General features: G+C 46.0%; 1 protein-coding gene across 9 annotated transcripts in view; it reads left to right on the top strand.

The window, feature by feature from the left end:
• Positions 1–12,226, top strand: part of RUFY2 (RUN and FYVE domain containing 2) — an 89,476-nt gene that overhangs the window by 33,877 nt on the left and 43,373 nt on the right. For 8 of the 9 annotated variants that reach the window (XR_012905593.1, XR_012905594.1, XM_006125259.3 and 5 more), the window contains 2 exons: positions 3,463–3,630; positions 9,512–9,609. Coding sequence is in view for 7 of the 9 variants with exons in the window: in XM_006125259.3 (XP_006125321.1) it covers positions 3,463–3,630; positions 9,512–9,609 (266 nt within the window). In the remaining 2 variants the exon portion in view is untranslated. Of the gene's footprint in view, positions 1–3,462; positions 3,631–9,511; positions 9,610–10,516; positions 12,048–12,226 lie in introns of those variants that run through there. The other variant, XM_075934926.1, reaches the window with a different exon arrangement.

The following is a 12,226-nucleotide window of genomic DNA, read 5'->3' as shown; positions in this document are numbered from 1 at the left end:
AAGTTTTTGAAAACTTGGAGCCATTATATTAGTACTTCTTTAACGGTCATGTCACTAAGAATAATTAGGAAGAATATTGATTTTTGTTCAAATAATGTGTTGCATTTTAGTAGCTGTATTAATTCCAAATGTTTTGCCATCATCGGTATTTTGAGTAGGTTTCTTGTATATATGCATTACATGTTTTTTCCAAAAGTAGAAATACTTACTGTTTTCTCTCTATATATTAAAAAAACCCTTTTCCTGTGGGACAACAGAGTGACATCACTGTGTCACTATGCGTCCTGCCTGCCTCATTCCTCTGACCCCCCATCCCTCTCCCAGCTCGAGCCCAACCTCACTACTTTCTCATACCACTTGGAATTGCTATTCTAAAACAAGCCCCCGCTCCCGTTTCTCCACCCCCACCCCACAGGGCTTTCAGCACCAAGAAACATGGCACAGTGGCCCGCAGAACCCACATCGCAGCCATGAGAGCCCAGGGAAGCGGGGGAGGATACGGTGCTTGGAACAGCAGCCCAGGGGCAGGCGCAAGGAGCATGTCTCCCAGCTGGGCTTATGTTGCCAGCAGCGGGTTCTTGGGGGCTTCCCTGCCACCACACTCTTGGGGAGCCGGAGCGTGGTGCCCGACTGTCCAGAATCAGGCTGCCCCAGAGGAGATTCACCTCCTCTCCAGCGGCTGCACTTATTGCAGCAGCCGGAGCACCTGGGGAGCCACCACACTGACCTGTCTGCTCCTTCCCTTCCGCTTCCGGCAGGCGGGCAGGCAGCCCTGGGCTCTGTGGGCAGGGTTGGGGTGATGAGCAGCACAGATAGGACTGCACGGGAGAGAGGATGGGACAGTGGCCCCCTTCACTGCTCCTTTCCCTACCTCAGCAGGGTGCAGTGCCCCGGAGCACTGCATGCACGCAGCACTACCTGTGCCCCACACAGGGCAGGCAGACACCCCTGCACCTCCCCAGCTGCTGGGGTTAGAGCTGGGCCTGGCATGTGCTGAGGCTGGGGCGGGGGGTAGGGTTGCGGGGGAGAGAAAGGGGTCCAAGCTGGTGGGGAGATGGCGGAGGGAGAAGGGGCCCAGGCTGGTGAGGGGGGAAGGGAAGTGGAAGGGAGGAAGAAGGCGTCCGAGCTGGTGTGGTGGTGGGGGAGGGTAAACGGGCCCAGGCTGGAGGCAGGGAGGAGAAGGGGCCCAGGCTGGTGTGGGGGTGGGAGGGAGAAGTGGCCTGGGCTGGTGGGGGGGGGGGGGGGAGGAGAAGGGGCCGGACTGGTGTTGCCGGGGGAAGGCAGAAGGGACCTGAGCTAGTGCAGCTGCAGCCCGGCCCTCCCAGGTGGCCAGGGGAGAAAGCCGGGGTTGCTGTCCTCTGCGAGAGGGGGCTTGGAGAGTACAGCGAGCAGAGGGTGCAGCCCCCAGTTGACTTTTTAATATTGTAAATAGAAAATTGACTCTTATTGTTAAAATATTATTTCATTTATAAGAAATTAGGCTAATTATATTACATAAAATGAGGTGGCTTTTATTAAACAGTTAAACACAAGTCACCATGTGCATGACTAAGTGTAATTTTTACATAATATTTATGGTATCTGTTCTGCCAGGTTTCACAGATGGTAGCTATTTGTAAGGATGAAATATCCAGAAATACAGGACCTGCAATGTCAGATCTCAGTTTTGCATCAGGATACTACAGGAAGTCCCCGGGTTACATCAATCCGACTTACGTCGGATCCCTAGTTACGAACGGTGGGGGGGCGCCTCCCCCAATATTGCTGCCTCTGGTGGCACGGGGGGCGTTTCCCCCCAGCAGACCAGGTAGACGTGGAGCGGCTTTTCTTGCCGCGGAGGACGCGGGCGGCGGGACCACCGAGACGCGCCGCGATCCCGCTGCCCGCGTCCTCCGTGGCGAGAAAAGCCACTCCGCGTCTCCCTGGTCTGCTGGGGGGGGCGCTAGGTCCGCGTTTCCCTGATCTGCTGGGGGGAAGTGCCCCCTGCGCCGCCAGAGGCGGCGACAGTGGGGGAGGCACCCCGCACTGGCTGCGCCCCGGCGGCAGCATTTCCATTCAAGCGGCGCTGAGGGAGCCCGGCACGCCCGGTGCATTGTGGGACTGGGCTGGGAGTCCCGTTCGCGGGAGGAGGTGGAGGGAGGGCGAGGAGCGAGCCGGTAAGAGGGAGACCTGGGGGGGAGGCGGGGATATTTAAAGGGGAATCCGCCTCTGCCGTTAAACACCCGGCCCTGCGCCGGGCTGCGGCCTCCGGGCGCTGCAGTGGCTGGTTGGGGCGCACGGGGCATGCTTGGCCCCAGCCCCAGAGCCCGGCCGCGGGGGGGGCGCAGGGGAAGGGGATGCGAAGCGCCGCCAGGGCCAATTTAAAAAACTCCCCACGCTGAGGCCGGCAGGCGACGGGTTAAATTTTTCACCCGCTGACATTTTTGTTGCCGCTGGGGCCCTGCGCCATAGAGTCCCCTGGCTGGGGAGCCTGGCGCACGCCGCTCGCGGGGAACGTTCCACCCCTTCCCTGCTCTCCCTGGGGCTGCGGCGGCAATGGGGGGCGGCTGCGGCGCTTCGCCTCCAAAGGCTGCCCCGGCACCTCTGCTTGCAGCGAAGGGTTAACTCTGCTCCTGCTGACATTTTACCTGTTCCCCCCCTTCCTCCGCGCTTTTCCTGCTACTAATTTCGTGTGTAAGGGAGATCGTCTGTGCCCCCCACCCCCGCTTCTGCACAGCTCCGTGGAGGAGCCTCCGGGGGTGGGGTGTTGGAAGGGGATTGCTGTGTGCGCGGCTCTTTCCTGTGCACCGCTAGCCAAGCTCCTGCACGGCTGCACAAAGCAGCAGTAGAGGCCCTTGCTTGCCTTTAAAGGCAGCAGCTTGAAATTTAAGGTGTCCCAGAGCCATGTCTATCCGCAGCCCTCAGTGCTACACTCAATGGAGAAATGCTCGTTGTAGTTTTTCACCCTGTAGATATCCCTCACTTGTGTTGCTATTCCCTGTCCTTGGGTTTATTTTAGGTAGGTACCTGGTCCTGTTCCGAGACGCGCCACCTGACAGGCGGTTCAGCCGGCACTGCCCCGAGCGCCGCAGGGGAAGCACCCCCCACGCCGCGGAGGCGGCGACAGTGGGGGAGGCACCCCCTCTGCCAGCTTTGGGTCCATTGGCCCCGCGGACGCCCCTGGGCAGCTCCAACACCCCCCGCTGTCGGCTGGAAGGAGGGTCTTGAGAATAAAGCTTGAGAATAAAGGACTGAGGGAAGTGAGGTGTGGGAGAATAAAACTGAGCTCTGGAGAAATGTTTGGCTAGAGTTCCCCTACAATATGTACCAGTTCTGACTTACATACAAATTCAACTTAAGAACAAACCTACAGTCCCTATTTTGTACGTAACCTGGGGACTGCCTGTATATAAAATGTTGTTGCGTGGTTATTTACAAAATCTATGTGGCAGTGTATAATTTGTGTTTTTGTGTATCTTGTAGGATATAGAAAATGAGCTAATGGTTCAAGTTAGTATGAAACATGAGATAGAACTTGCAATGAAGTTGTTGGAGAAAGATATTCATGAGAAACAAGACACCCTCATAGGCCTTCGACAACAGCTAGATGAAGTTAAAGCAATTAACATAGAAATGTACCAGAAGTTGCAGGTAAAAGAGAATATTCTTAAATTGTTGAAGCCTCTTTAAAATATAAATATAAGATGTGTGTAAATAGTGCATGCTACCTTTCTCATGACATTTGATACAGTTTTGCAATAGAAGAGTATTTGCTTTAGAAAAGTGATATTCTTTCATCAATATATTAAACTCCTGTTTTCCTAGCTTTGCTCATTGTCACTGCTTTTTTAGCTCAGCGCTCTGCTTGTACGCTCTTCTTGTATGCTCTTCTTTTCTGAGAATAAGAGCTTCATGCCACCTGTATAAGTTAATTTAGGGGATGGGCAAATACCGGCCCATGGGCCGGGCTGGGTCTGATCTGCCATAGTTAGCTCCTGGTGGGCCCTCTGCTGCTATGTTTACCTGCATGGGTGCAGGTACAAGTGATAAGTGCTCCCGGGGGCTGCAGATTGCTGTTCATGGCCAATGGGAGCTGCAGGAAGGAGTGTCCCAGTCTGCACTGCTCTCTGCTGCTTGCGTTGGCCAGGAACAGTGATCTGTAGCCAATGGGAGCTGTGATCGCTGGTACCTGCAGCCGTGCAGGTAAATTTAGCAGCAGTGGCCCAACAGGGGCTTACCCTGACAAACTGCCACTGTGTTACTCTCCACCCCCTGAGTGAATGGAATTCACATGAAGCAGGTTTGATGTCAGTCATTTTAAAGTATCACTATGATACATAGAGGATTAAAGCACAAGTGGCCATCATGATACTGTACGTAGGGAGAATGATATCAGACCTGGAATTTTGTGCTCCATTTGGGGTCGTTAGAAAAAACAGTGGAGAAATTGTAACAAAACAAAGGAAGATAGTGAAGAGGTCAAATGGGCTTTGAGAGTGATAAGTGTGAAGCTCAATTAGGATAATTGGATCCATATTTTCTATTATTTATCTATATATTTTAGAAATGTGCATCTGTTTGAGAGTCTGTTTGTTCAAGGACTCCTACTAAATCAGGTCTGGGAAAAATACAGCTCGTGGGCTGGATCCAGCCTGCCAAGTGGATCTGACCCACAGAGGCAGCAGGAAGTCCCAGGAGGCTCTCCTGCTTGCCCTGCAGCCCCTCACGCTGCTCAGAAACGTGGCTGCTGGGCCCCATTTTGTTTCAAAACTGGAGGGAAGGGAGGGAAAGCTTCAGGAGGTGCCCTCTGCCCTTATCACAATCCCATTGGATGTTTTCTGGCCAGAAACCGGCCAATGGGAGCTGCCTATTTGAATAACTGGCAGCCAAGAAGAATCATGACCCCTCTCCTCTGCTCAGTTATTCATACAAGCACAGGGCTAGGGAGGCCTGCTGGCTAGCTGGGAAACATTTTAAGTTCTGCAAGCCTTAGCTGTGCAGGGAGGCAGGCTGGTTTGGCTGCTGGCTGGTAAGTCTCCTGGCAAGAGCATGCCTCTGGCACCCCAGCCTCTCCCTGCCCCAACCCTCATCCCCCCAATCAACATACCCAAACCCTCTGTTCCCCTCTTGCACCCATGCCCCTTCCCAGATCTGATCCCCCAATTTCCTGCCCCAGATCACAGTTCCGTCCTACCCTAGGTCACACCTCAAGCCCCTGCACTCCAGTCCGCTGCCCTAGGTCACAACCACATCTTTCACCCAAACTCCCTCCCAGACTCTATTCTTCCTCCTGTCCCCCATTTGCTTTCCCCAAGCTCCCTTCTGCACCCAGCCTCCATCCCAGACCCTGCATCTCCTCCATTAATATCATGGAAGAGTACAGTCCTTGACCACTTTACAAAATCTTGGAGTAGCCCCCGTCAAAAATTATTGCCCATCCCTGTCCTAAATGGTAAAAGCAGGACCACCAAATTTGGTATGCAGCTTTCTCTTACCCTATCTTAAAGCAAGGTCAGGATTTGGTTGTGCCAGGAAAACCAGAAGTGCAGGGAATGGGACTGTTTTCCATAACATGCAAAAGGAAGGGCTGTTTGGAGGAACATGATACTGAGAGTGGCTGCTGGGGGCAGCCATCCCACCCGTGGAGTGGCCAGCAGGGCTGGAGCTCTGCCATATTGCCTCCCCCAGACTGAGTAAGTGGGGTCCCCCCACCCCAGGAGAGGTTAGGGGGCAGGAGAGAGCCCTCACCAGTTCTCCCAGGCTGAGGTGGGAGAGGGAAAAAGCCTCCTGATGGTTCCCAGGACAAGCTGGTGGGCGGGGTGCGCAGTCCCTGCTGTCCTGAACCCCCCACTCTTGTGCTCCCCCACATCCCCAGTGCCCTGTCCTGAACCCCTCCTTAACTCTTCACCCTGACTCCTGCACCCCCCATGCCACTGGCCTCCTGCCCTGAGCCCCCCACATCTCCAAGGCCCTGACCTGACTCCTGCACCCCTCACACAGCCAGCCACCTGCCTTGAATAACCCAAGCAACACCGGGTAAGTCTTCTGGTAATAAGAAAAGAGAATAGTAAGCAGGTATTTAACATTGTTTGCAATGTCACAGAAATTCTGCTGTGGATTACAAACTCCAGATTTCAGAGTTCACAAACAGCAGCTAAGAAATGACCAAATGCCAAGGAAATTCAAGAGAAAGTTCTTTGTGGTAATTTTCATGTATGGAGCAGTTTGTCACAGGCAGCAATAGAAGTCAGTCATGACCACTTGAGAAAGTACATAGAGAAATGACATTACATGAAGCAAAGAATAGACAAGTACATGTGTGGACCAAGATGTTGCGGTGCACCTCTAAATGCTGTGTGTGGAAAGCAGAACAGAAGTAATGAAAGGGTTCTGATTTGCCTTTAATAAAATAAACTGAGGCAGTATAGAAAAAAAGTTTTTCAGTATTATTTTTGGTGTTTATGCAGAATATCAGAGATCTGTAGTTTTTCTGTTTTCAATATGTGTTTTGAAACTTTGATGTTCTGATAGTAACTGGATTTAATGACAATTCTGTACCTATATTTAGATCTTTAAGGAGGAATGTTCAGCGCTTTCAGAGGCTGGTTAAAATAATGTTAGAATAATATAGGAGAACTCAACTATACCAAAATGCAGGACTATGTAGCACTTTAAAGACTAACAAGATGGTTTAATAGGTGATGAGCTTTCGTGGGCCAGACCCACTTCCTCAGATCAAATAGTGGAAGAAAATAGTCACAACCATATATACCAAAGGATACAATTAAAAAAAATGAACACATATGAAAAGGACAAATCACATTTCAGAACAGGAGGGGGATGCAGGGAGAGGGGGGAAGGAAGGAAGGTGGTAAGTGTCTGTGAATTGATGATATTAGAGGTGGGGAGAGTGGGATGTTTGTGAGCTAATGGTATTAGAGGTGATAATTGGGGAAGCTATCTTGGTAATGGGTAAGATAGCTCAAGCGTTTGTTCATTCCTTTTTGGAGAGTGTCGAATATTAACATGAATGACAGTTCAGAGGATTCCCTTTCAAGTGCAGATGTAAAAGGTCTTTGTAGCAGAATGCAGGTGGTTAAGTCATTGAGAGAGTGTCCTTTCTGGTTAAAATGGCAAGAAACTGTTTTTTCTTTGTGATCTTGTCTGATATCTGTTTTGTGGGCATTAATTCTTTGGTGAAGTGTCTGAGACGTTTGTCCAATGTACATAGCAGACGGACACTTTTGGCACATGATAGCATAGATTATATTTCTGGATGCGCAGGAATATGTGTTCTTGATCTTATAACTCACTTGGTTAGGTCCAATAATGGTATCAGCAGAATGAATATGTGGACAAAGCTGGCAACGGGGTTTGTTGCAAGCGAAGGTACCAGGGTTGGTATTAGTGTGGTATGTCTTGTGGTTGTTGGTAAGAATCATCTCGAGGTTAGGTGGTTGTCTATAGGAGACTATGGGTCTGTCTCCCAGAGCCTCTTGGAGTATGGTATCCTGTTCCAGTATAGGCTGTAGTTTATTGATAGTGTTGGACAGGTTTAAGTTGGGGGTTGTAGGTGATGACAAGTGGTGTTCTATTGTTGGTTTTCTTGGGTCTGTCTTGAAGTAGATGGTTTCCAGGTATTCGTCTGGCTCTTTCAATTTGCTTTTTTATTTCTCCGGGTGGGTAGTTGAGGTTTATAAATGCTTGGTAGAGATCTTGAAGCTTCTGGTCTCTGTCAGTGGGATTAGAGCAGATGCGGTTGTATCGAAGGGCTTGGCTTTAGACGATGGATCGTGTGGTGTGTTCTGGATGGGAGCTGGAAGCATGTAGGTAACTGTATGAGTCGGTGGGTTTTCTGTAGAGAGTGGTGTCTAATTTTCCATTGTTGATTTGTACTGTGGTGTCCAGGAAGTGGATCTCTCGTGTAGAATGGTCCAGGCTGAGGTTGATGGTGGGGGTGTAGGTTGTTGAAATCTCTGTGGAATATCTCCAGTGTTTCTTGGCCATGCGTCCAGATCATAAAGATGTCATCGATGTACCGTAGGTAGAGAAAGGGTGAAAGGGGACGGGAGTTGAGGAAACGTTGTTCTAGGTCAGCCATAAAGATGTTAGCATACTGTGGGGCCATGCATGTACCCATGGCTGTGCTGCTGATCTGGAGGTATAAGTTGTTCTCAAACTGGAAATAATTGTGGGTGAGAACAAAGTTATATAGGTCTGCTATCAGGTTGGCAGTAGTGTCCTCTGGGATAGTGTTTGATCTGAGGAAGTGGGTCTGGCCCACGAAAGCTCATCATCTAATAAACCATCTTGTTAATCTTTAAAGTGCTGCATTGTCCTGCATTTTGCTTCAGCTACCCCAGACTAACATGGCTACATTTCTATCACTCAACTATACCAGTAATTTTAGCTGGTGTTCCAAAAGAGACCTAAAGTCTGTATCAGTGCTTTGCCTCTTGCAGAATTGGCTCCGTGAAGATCTCAGTGTGAACTAAAACTAACGCTGATAGGTATTTTTGCATTGGATGTAATGAGCTATTTAAAATTATTAGCATTTAATGTTATTAGACCCCCCCCCCAAAATAGTAAAAGAAATAAACTGAAAAAAAATATTAAATAGATTATACATTAGTAAAATGTATAATTTCTGTAGAGAGTGGTGTCTAATTTTCCATTGTTGATTTGTATATTCCAATAAATGCAAGTATACTTTAGAATGAAATTTGATATATAGATATTTTTCTTTATTATTACTTTATTTTTTATATGGGAATTAAAAAAAAACAAATAAGCAAACAAATCCCAAATCCACATTATAAATATTTTCCTGAAGAGACCGAAGAAAAGCATCAAAAGTAAAAAAAACTTTAAAAACAACAAAGAGTCTGGTAGCACTTTAAAGACTAACAAAATATGTAGATGGTAACATGAGTTTTCGTGGGCACAGCCCACTTCTTCAGATCACCGGAGTGTTGGATATCCAGAACCACAATAAATAAGGGAGGAAGGGTTAGGGTTAGGGGAAGAAGAAAAAGTGGGGGGAGGGGGACAGAAAGAGGCAGTGAGTAGATAAGTATCAAAGAGAAAGCCGAGTATGTATGTAACTGGAAAAAAAACAACAGATTATTTATTAGCACCTAAAAACTAGATAGTTAAGAGACAGATAAGAACCATTAGTTAGCAATTAGAAAGGAAGAGAACTAAAATCAGATTCTATATAGTCATAAAGAACCTTTGGCACCTTCATTGGTTGGTTGGTTAATAATGTCCCAGCTATCCAGTATCTCTATTTAAACCATTAGCATGAGAATTAAACTTGTGAATGAATTGTAGTTCCAATCCTTTTCTGTGTATTTGGCTTGTGGAATTGGTCATGATACCATCTACATATTTTGTTAGTCTTTAAAGTGCTACCAGACTATTTGTTGTTTTTAAAGTTTTTCCTGTGACAGACTAACTTGGCTGTCCCTCTAACGCATCAAAAGTATAGTTTAATATAAAACCTATTTCAGTATTATTCTATTTAAAATAGGTTTCTGACGATGCCATGAAAGAAAAGAATGAAATAATTGGTCGACTAGAGGATAAAACCAATCAGATTACAGCAACTATGAAACAATTGGAACAAAGGTACAGCATCAGTCTCTTTTTAAACTTTCTTTTCCACATTCATTTCTCCTCCTTTACTACATTCCCAAATGGCTTCCACTGAAATTTAACTCTCAGTAGGAAGTTTTAAAGAAGCACAGTCTTCTGGAATTGCAACCTGTGTTTTACCATTGATTTTCAAATAAGTAAATTTAACTGTAAGAGTGAAAAAATACAACCATAATCCAAACCTTTCTGTCTTGATTCTCTTTCACCATTCACTGGTGCTGTGGCATTCTCTGCTTGCCCCCAAGGTTGTTTTTTGAGCGACTGGGCTCAAAATTCTGATCCATTGTTATCCCTGTGCTATATTTTAAAGCTATTCAATAAGGCTTCACCCCATCAAAGCACATGGTTACATTTAAGCAAGATTACTCATGTGCTTAAAGTTCAGCCTGTTCTAAGTGCTGTTGTGGATCATGATTCACAGGCCAAGATTCCAAAGCTTTAATCGCTTTGGAAATGCTGTTAGTGTAAAGGATGTACACATGGGTGTATAACACCACGAATTAGTAAAATGAAATGATTTAATTCCAGTGTGTAAGTTTATATTGTGGTTACTATAGATTTATTACATAATATCAAAATGTGACTTGTGTACTTCAGTTATTTAAATGTAATAAACTATATGCATCGTTAATATTTTTAATTGTAAAATGTAACATATCCATAGCCCTGCCATGTTGGTGTAACATGTCTTACCATTATTTTCTTTTAAAGCTACTTATGAAAAACATAATTATGTATTAAAAGATTTAGTGACATGAATATTCTTTTATTGACATCCTTTTTCCTCTTTTTTCTTTCTTTTTTTCCTTTATCCCAATTTTTACATTTTGAACTTTACTACCTTTATTTGTCTTTGATTTTGTCCATTACATACGTGAAGTGACAAAGATCTACTAACTCAAACAAGGACTATTGCAATGTCATTTGTGAAATGTGCCAGCAGTGAAGCACAGCACCAATACAAACTTGTCAAAGACATATCATTCTGAAAGCTATTTGGCAATTGGAGTAAAATTTGTATGAATTGGTTTAAAAATATGGTTATGATTTAAATCTTGGATTATAATTGGTCAGTAAGCACTAGTGATTTTGACACAATGTCATAGCTTGGGTCTACCGTGTTTCCCGAAATAACATCATCTCTACCCCTTTCTCAACTCTCCCCCCAAAGAATTTAAAAAAAAAATCACTGTCATATTACTGACCAAGCAGAAATTAGAATTTTCGAATGCTGTTTTAATAATTTTATTTTTTAAATGTTAAATACAAAGTTTATTTAAAAATGTTAGCTGCCTTTATATTTTTGATTTCTCGTTGCCATGCCCCTTTCAGTTTAAGGTTTTCCCTCACTCCATATTTATAGAACTTAAATATAATAGAGATGTTAAAACAGTTAACCATTAAGTATTCTCCTAAGCAGGAGGCTTACTGTTATGTTTAAATGGTTAATCAATTAACTGGCCCCTGCCCGTGACCTCTGGCACCAGCCAGCCACACCAAACTAGGGCAGTCCCAGATGCTCAGGGCCTGGTGGGGTTGGAGGAGAGACCCCACAGCCATAGCAGGACTGGAAGTGGGACCCCATGGCCACAGCAGGTCCGGGTAGTGGGCCCAGCAGTGAGCCCAGAGTTAAAATAGTTAAATGAATAACCGTTTTAACATCCATAATAAATAACCCTTTTTCAATTAATAAAACCCCACACTTTTATTGCTGTTGCAATTTCAGGGCTTCTCTACACCAGAAAACATGCTATCAATTCTTGTAAAGTGTTTGCTAGTAATATTGTTTTCTTCAGTAAGGTAGACAGCAGCATTTTTCCTGAGGACTAGCTAAAACAACTTTTAAAAATGTGCCACAGTTTCTGCTGTACTTTACAAAAACAAAACCCAAATTATTCCTGTAATTGTAGGATTCTCTTATGCATAGCTAAAATACAGTTCAGTCTGCTAGCATTGAGAGAATGAATGTGAAATGTTTTAACAGAGCTACTGTATCATGGGCACAATCCAGATATGACTAGAACTAAAGGCTATAAAGCATGAAAGCCTTATCTTTGTAAAAATCTTCGTAGCTCTAATTTCCACCAATAGAGTTCCATCTGGGTATCAATGGTCGAAAGTGTAGCATAGGCAAGACTCAGACATTTAGGGGTAGAACCTCTCAGCTGGTATGTAAATTGCCAACTAAGGATCTACTCTTCAGTGACTGAGTTACTACGTTGGTGGAGCATCACTGGATTTCAGCTGTAAAGTTTGCTAGCTGCTAGTGTGTATACAGATTATGTAGATCAGCGATGGGCAACCAAGGCACCTGAATGGGTCTCATGAATGGCCCTCCTTCATCTTAATAGGCTTCAAGATTGTCATAACCAAGACAGGCTCCCCAAATAGGGTGGTTTTGCTTACTGCACTTGGGTGTGCTGATTGAACCGTAGCAGCACTTTGATTGGATGTAAAAGGAGCACCCGGCTCCCACACTCTGGTGGGTGCAGTCAGCATAGACCTGTGTCCATGTGCCCTTGTTCTACATGCATGTTACTTGAGTAAAACTGGTAGGGAAAAACTACACAGATGGAAACCACCCAACCCT

This window comes from Pelodiscus sinensis, chromosome 8 (genome assembly GCF_049634645.1).
Source record: "Pelodiscus sinensis isolate JC-2024 chromosome 8, ASM4963464v1, whole genome shotgun sequence".
Classification (NCBI taxonomy): Eukaryota; Metazoa; Chordata; order Testudines; family Trionychidae; genus Pelodiscus; species Pelodiscus sinensis.
This window is presented reverse-complemented; position numbering and strand designations above follow the sequence as displayed.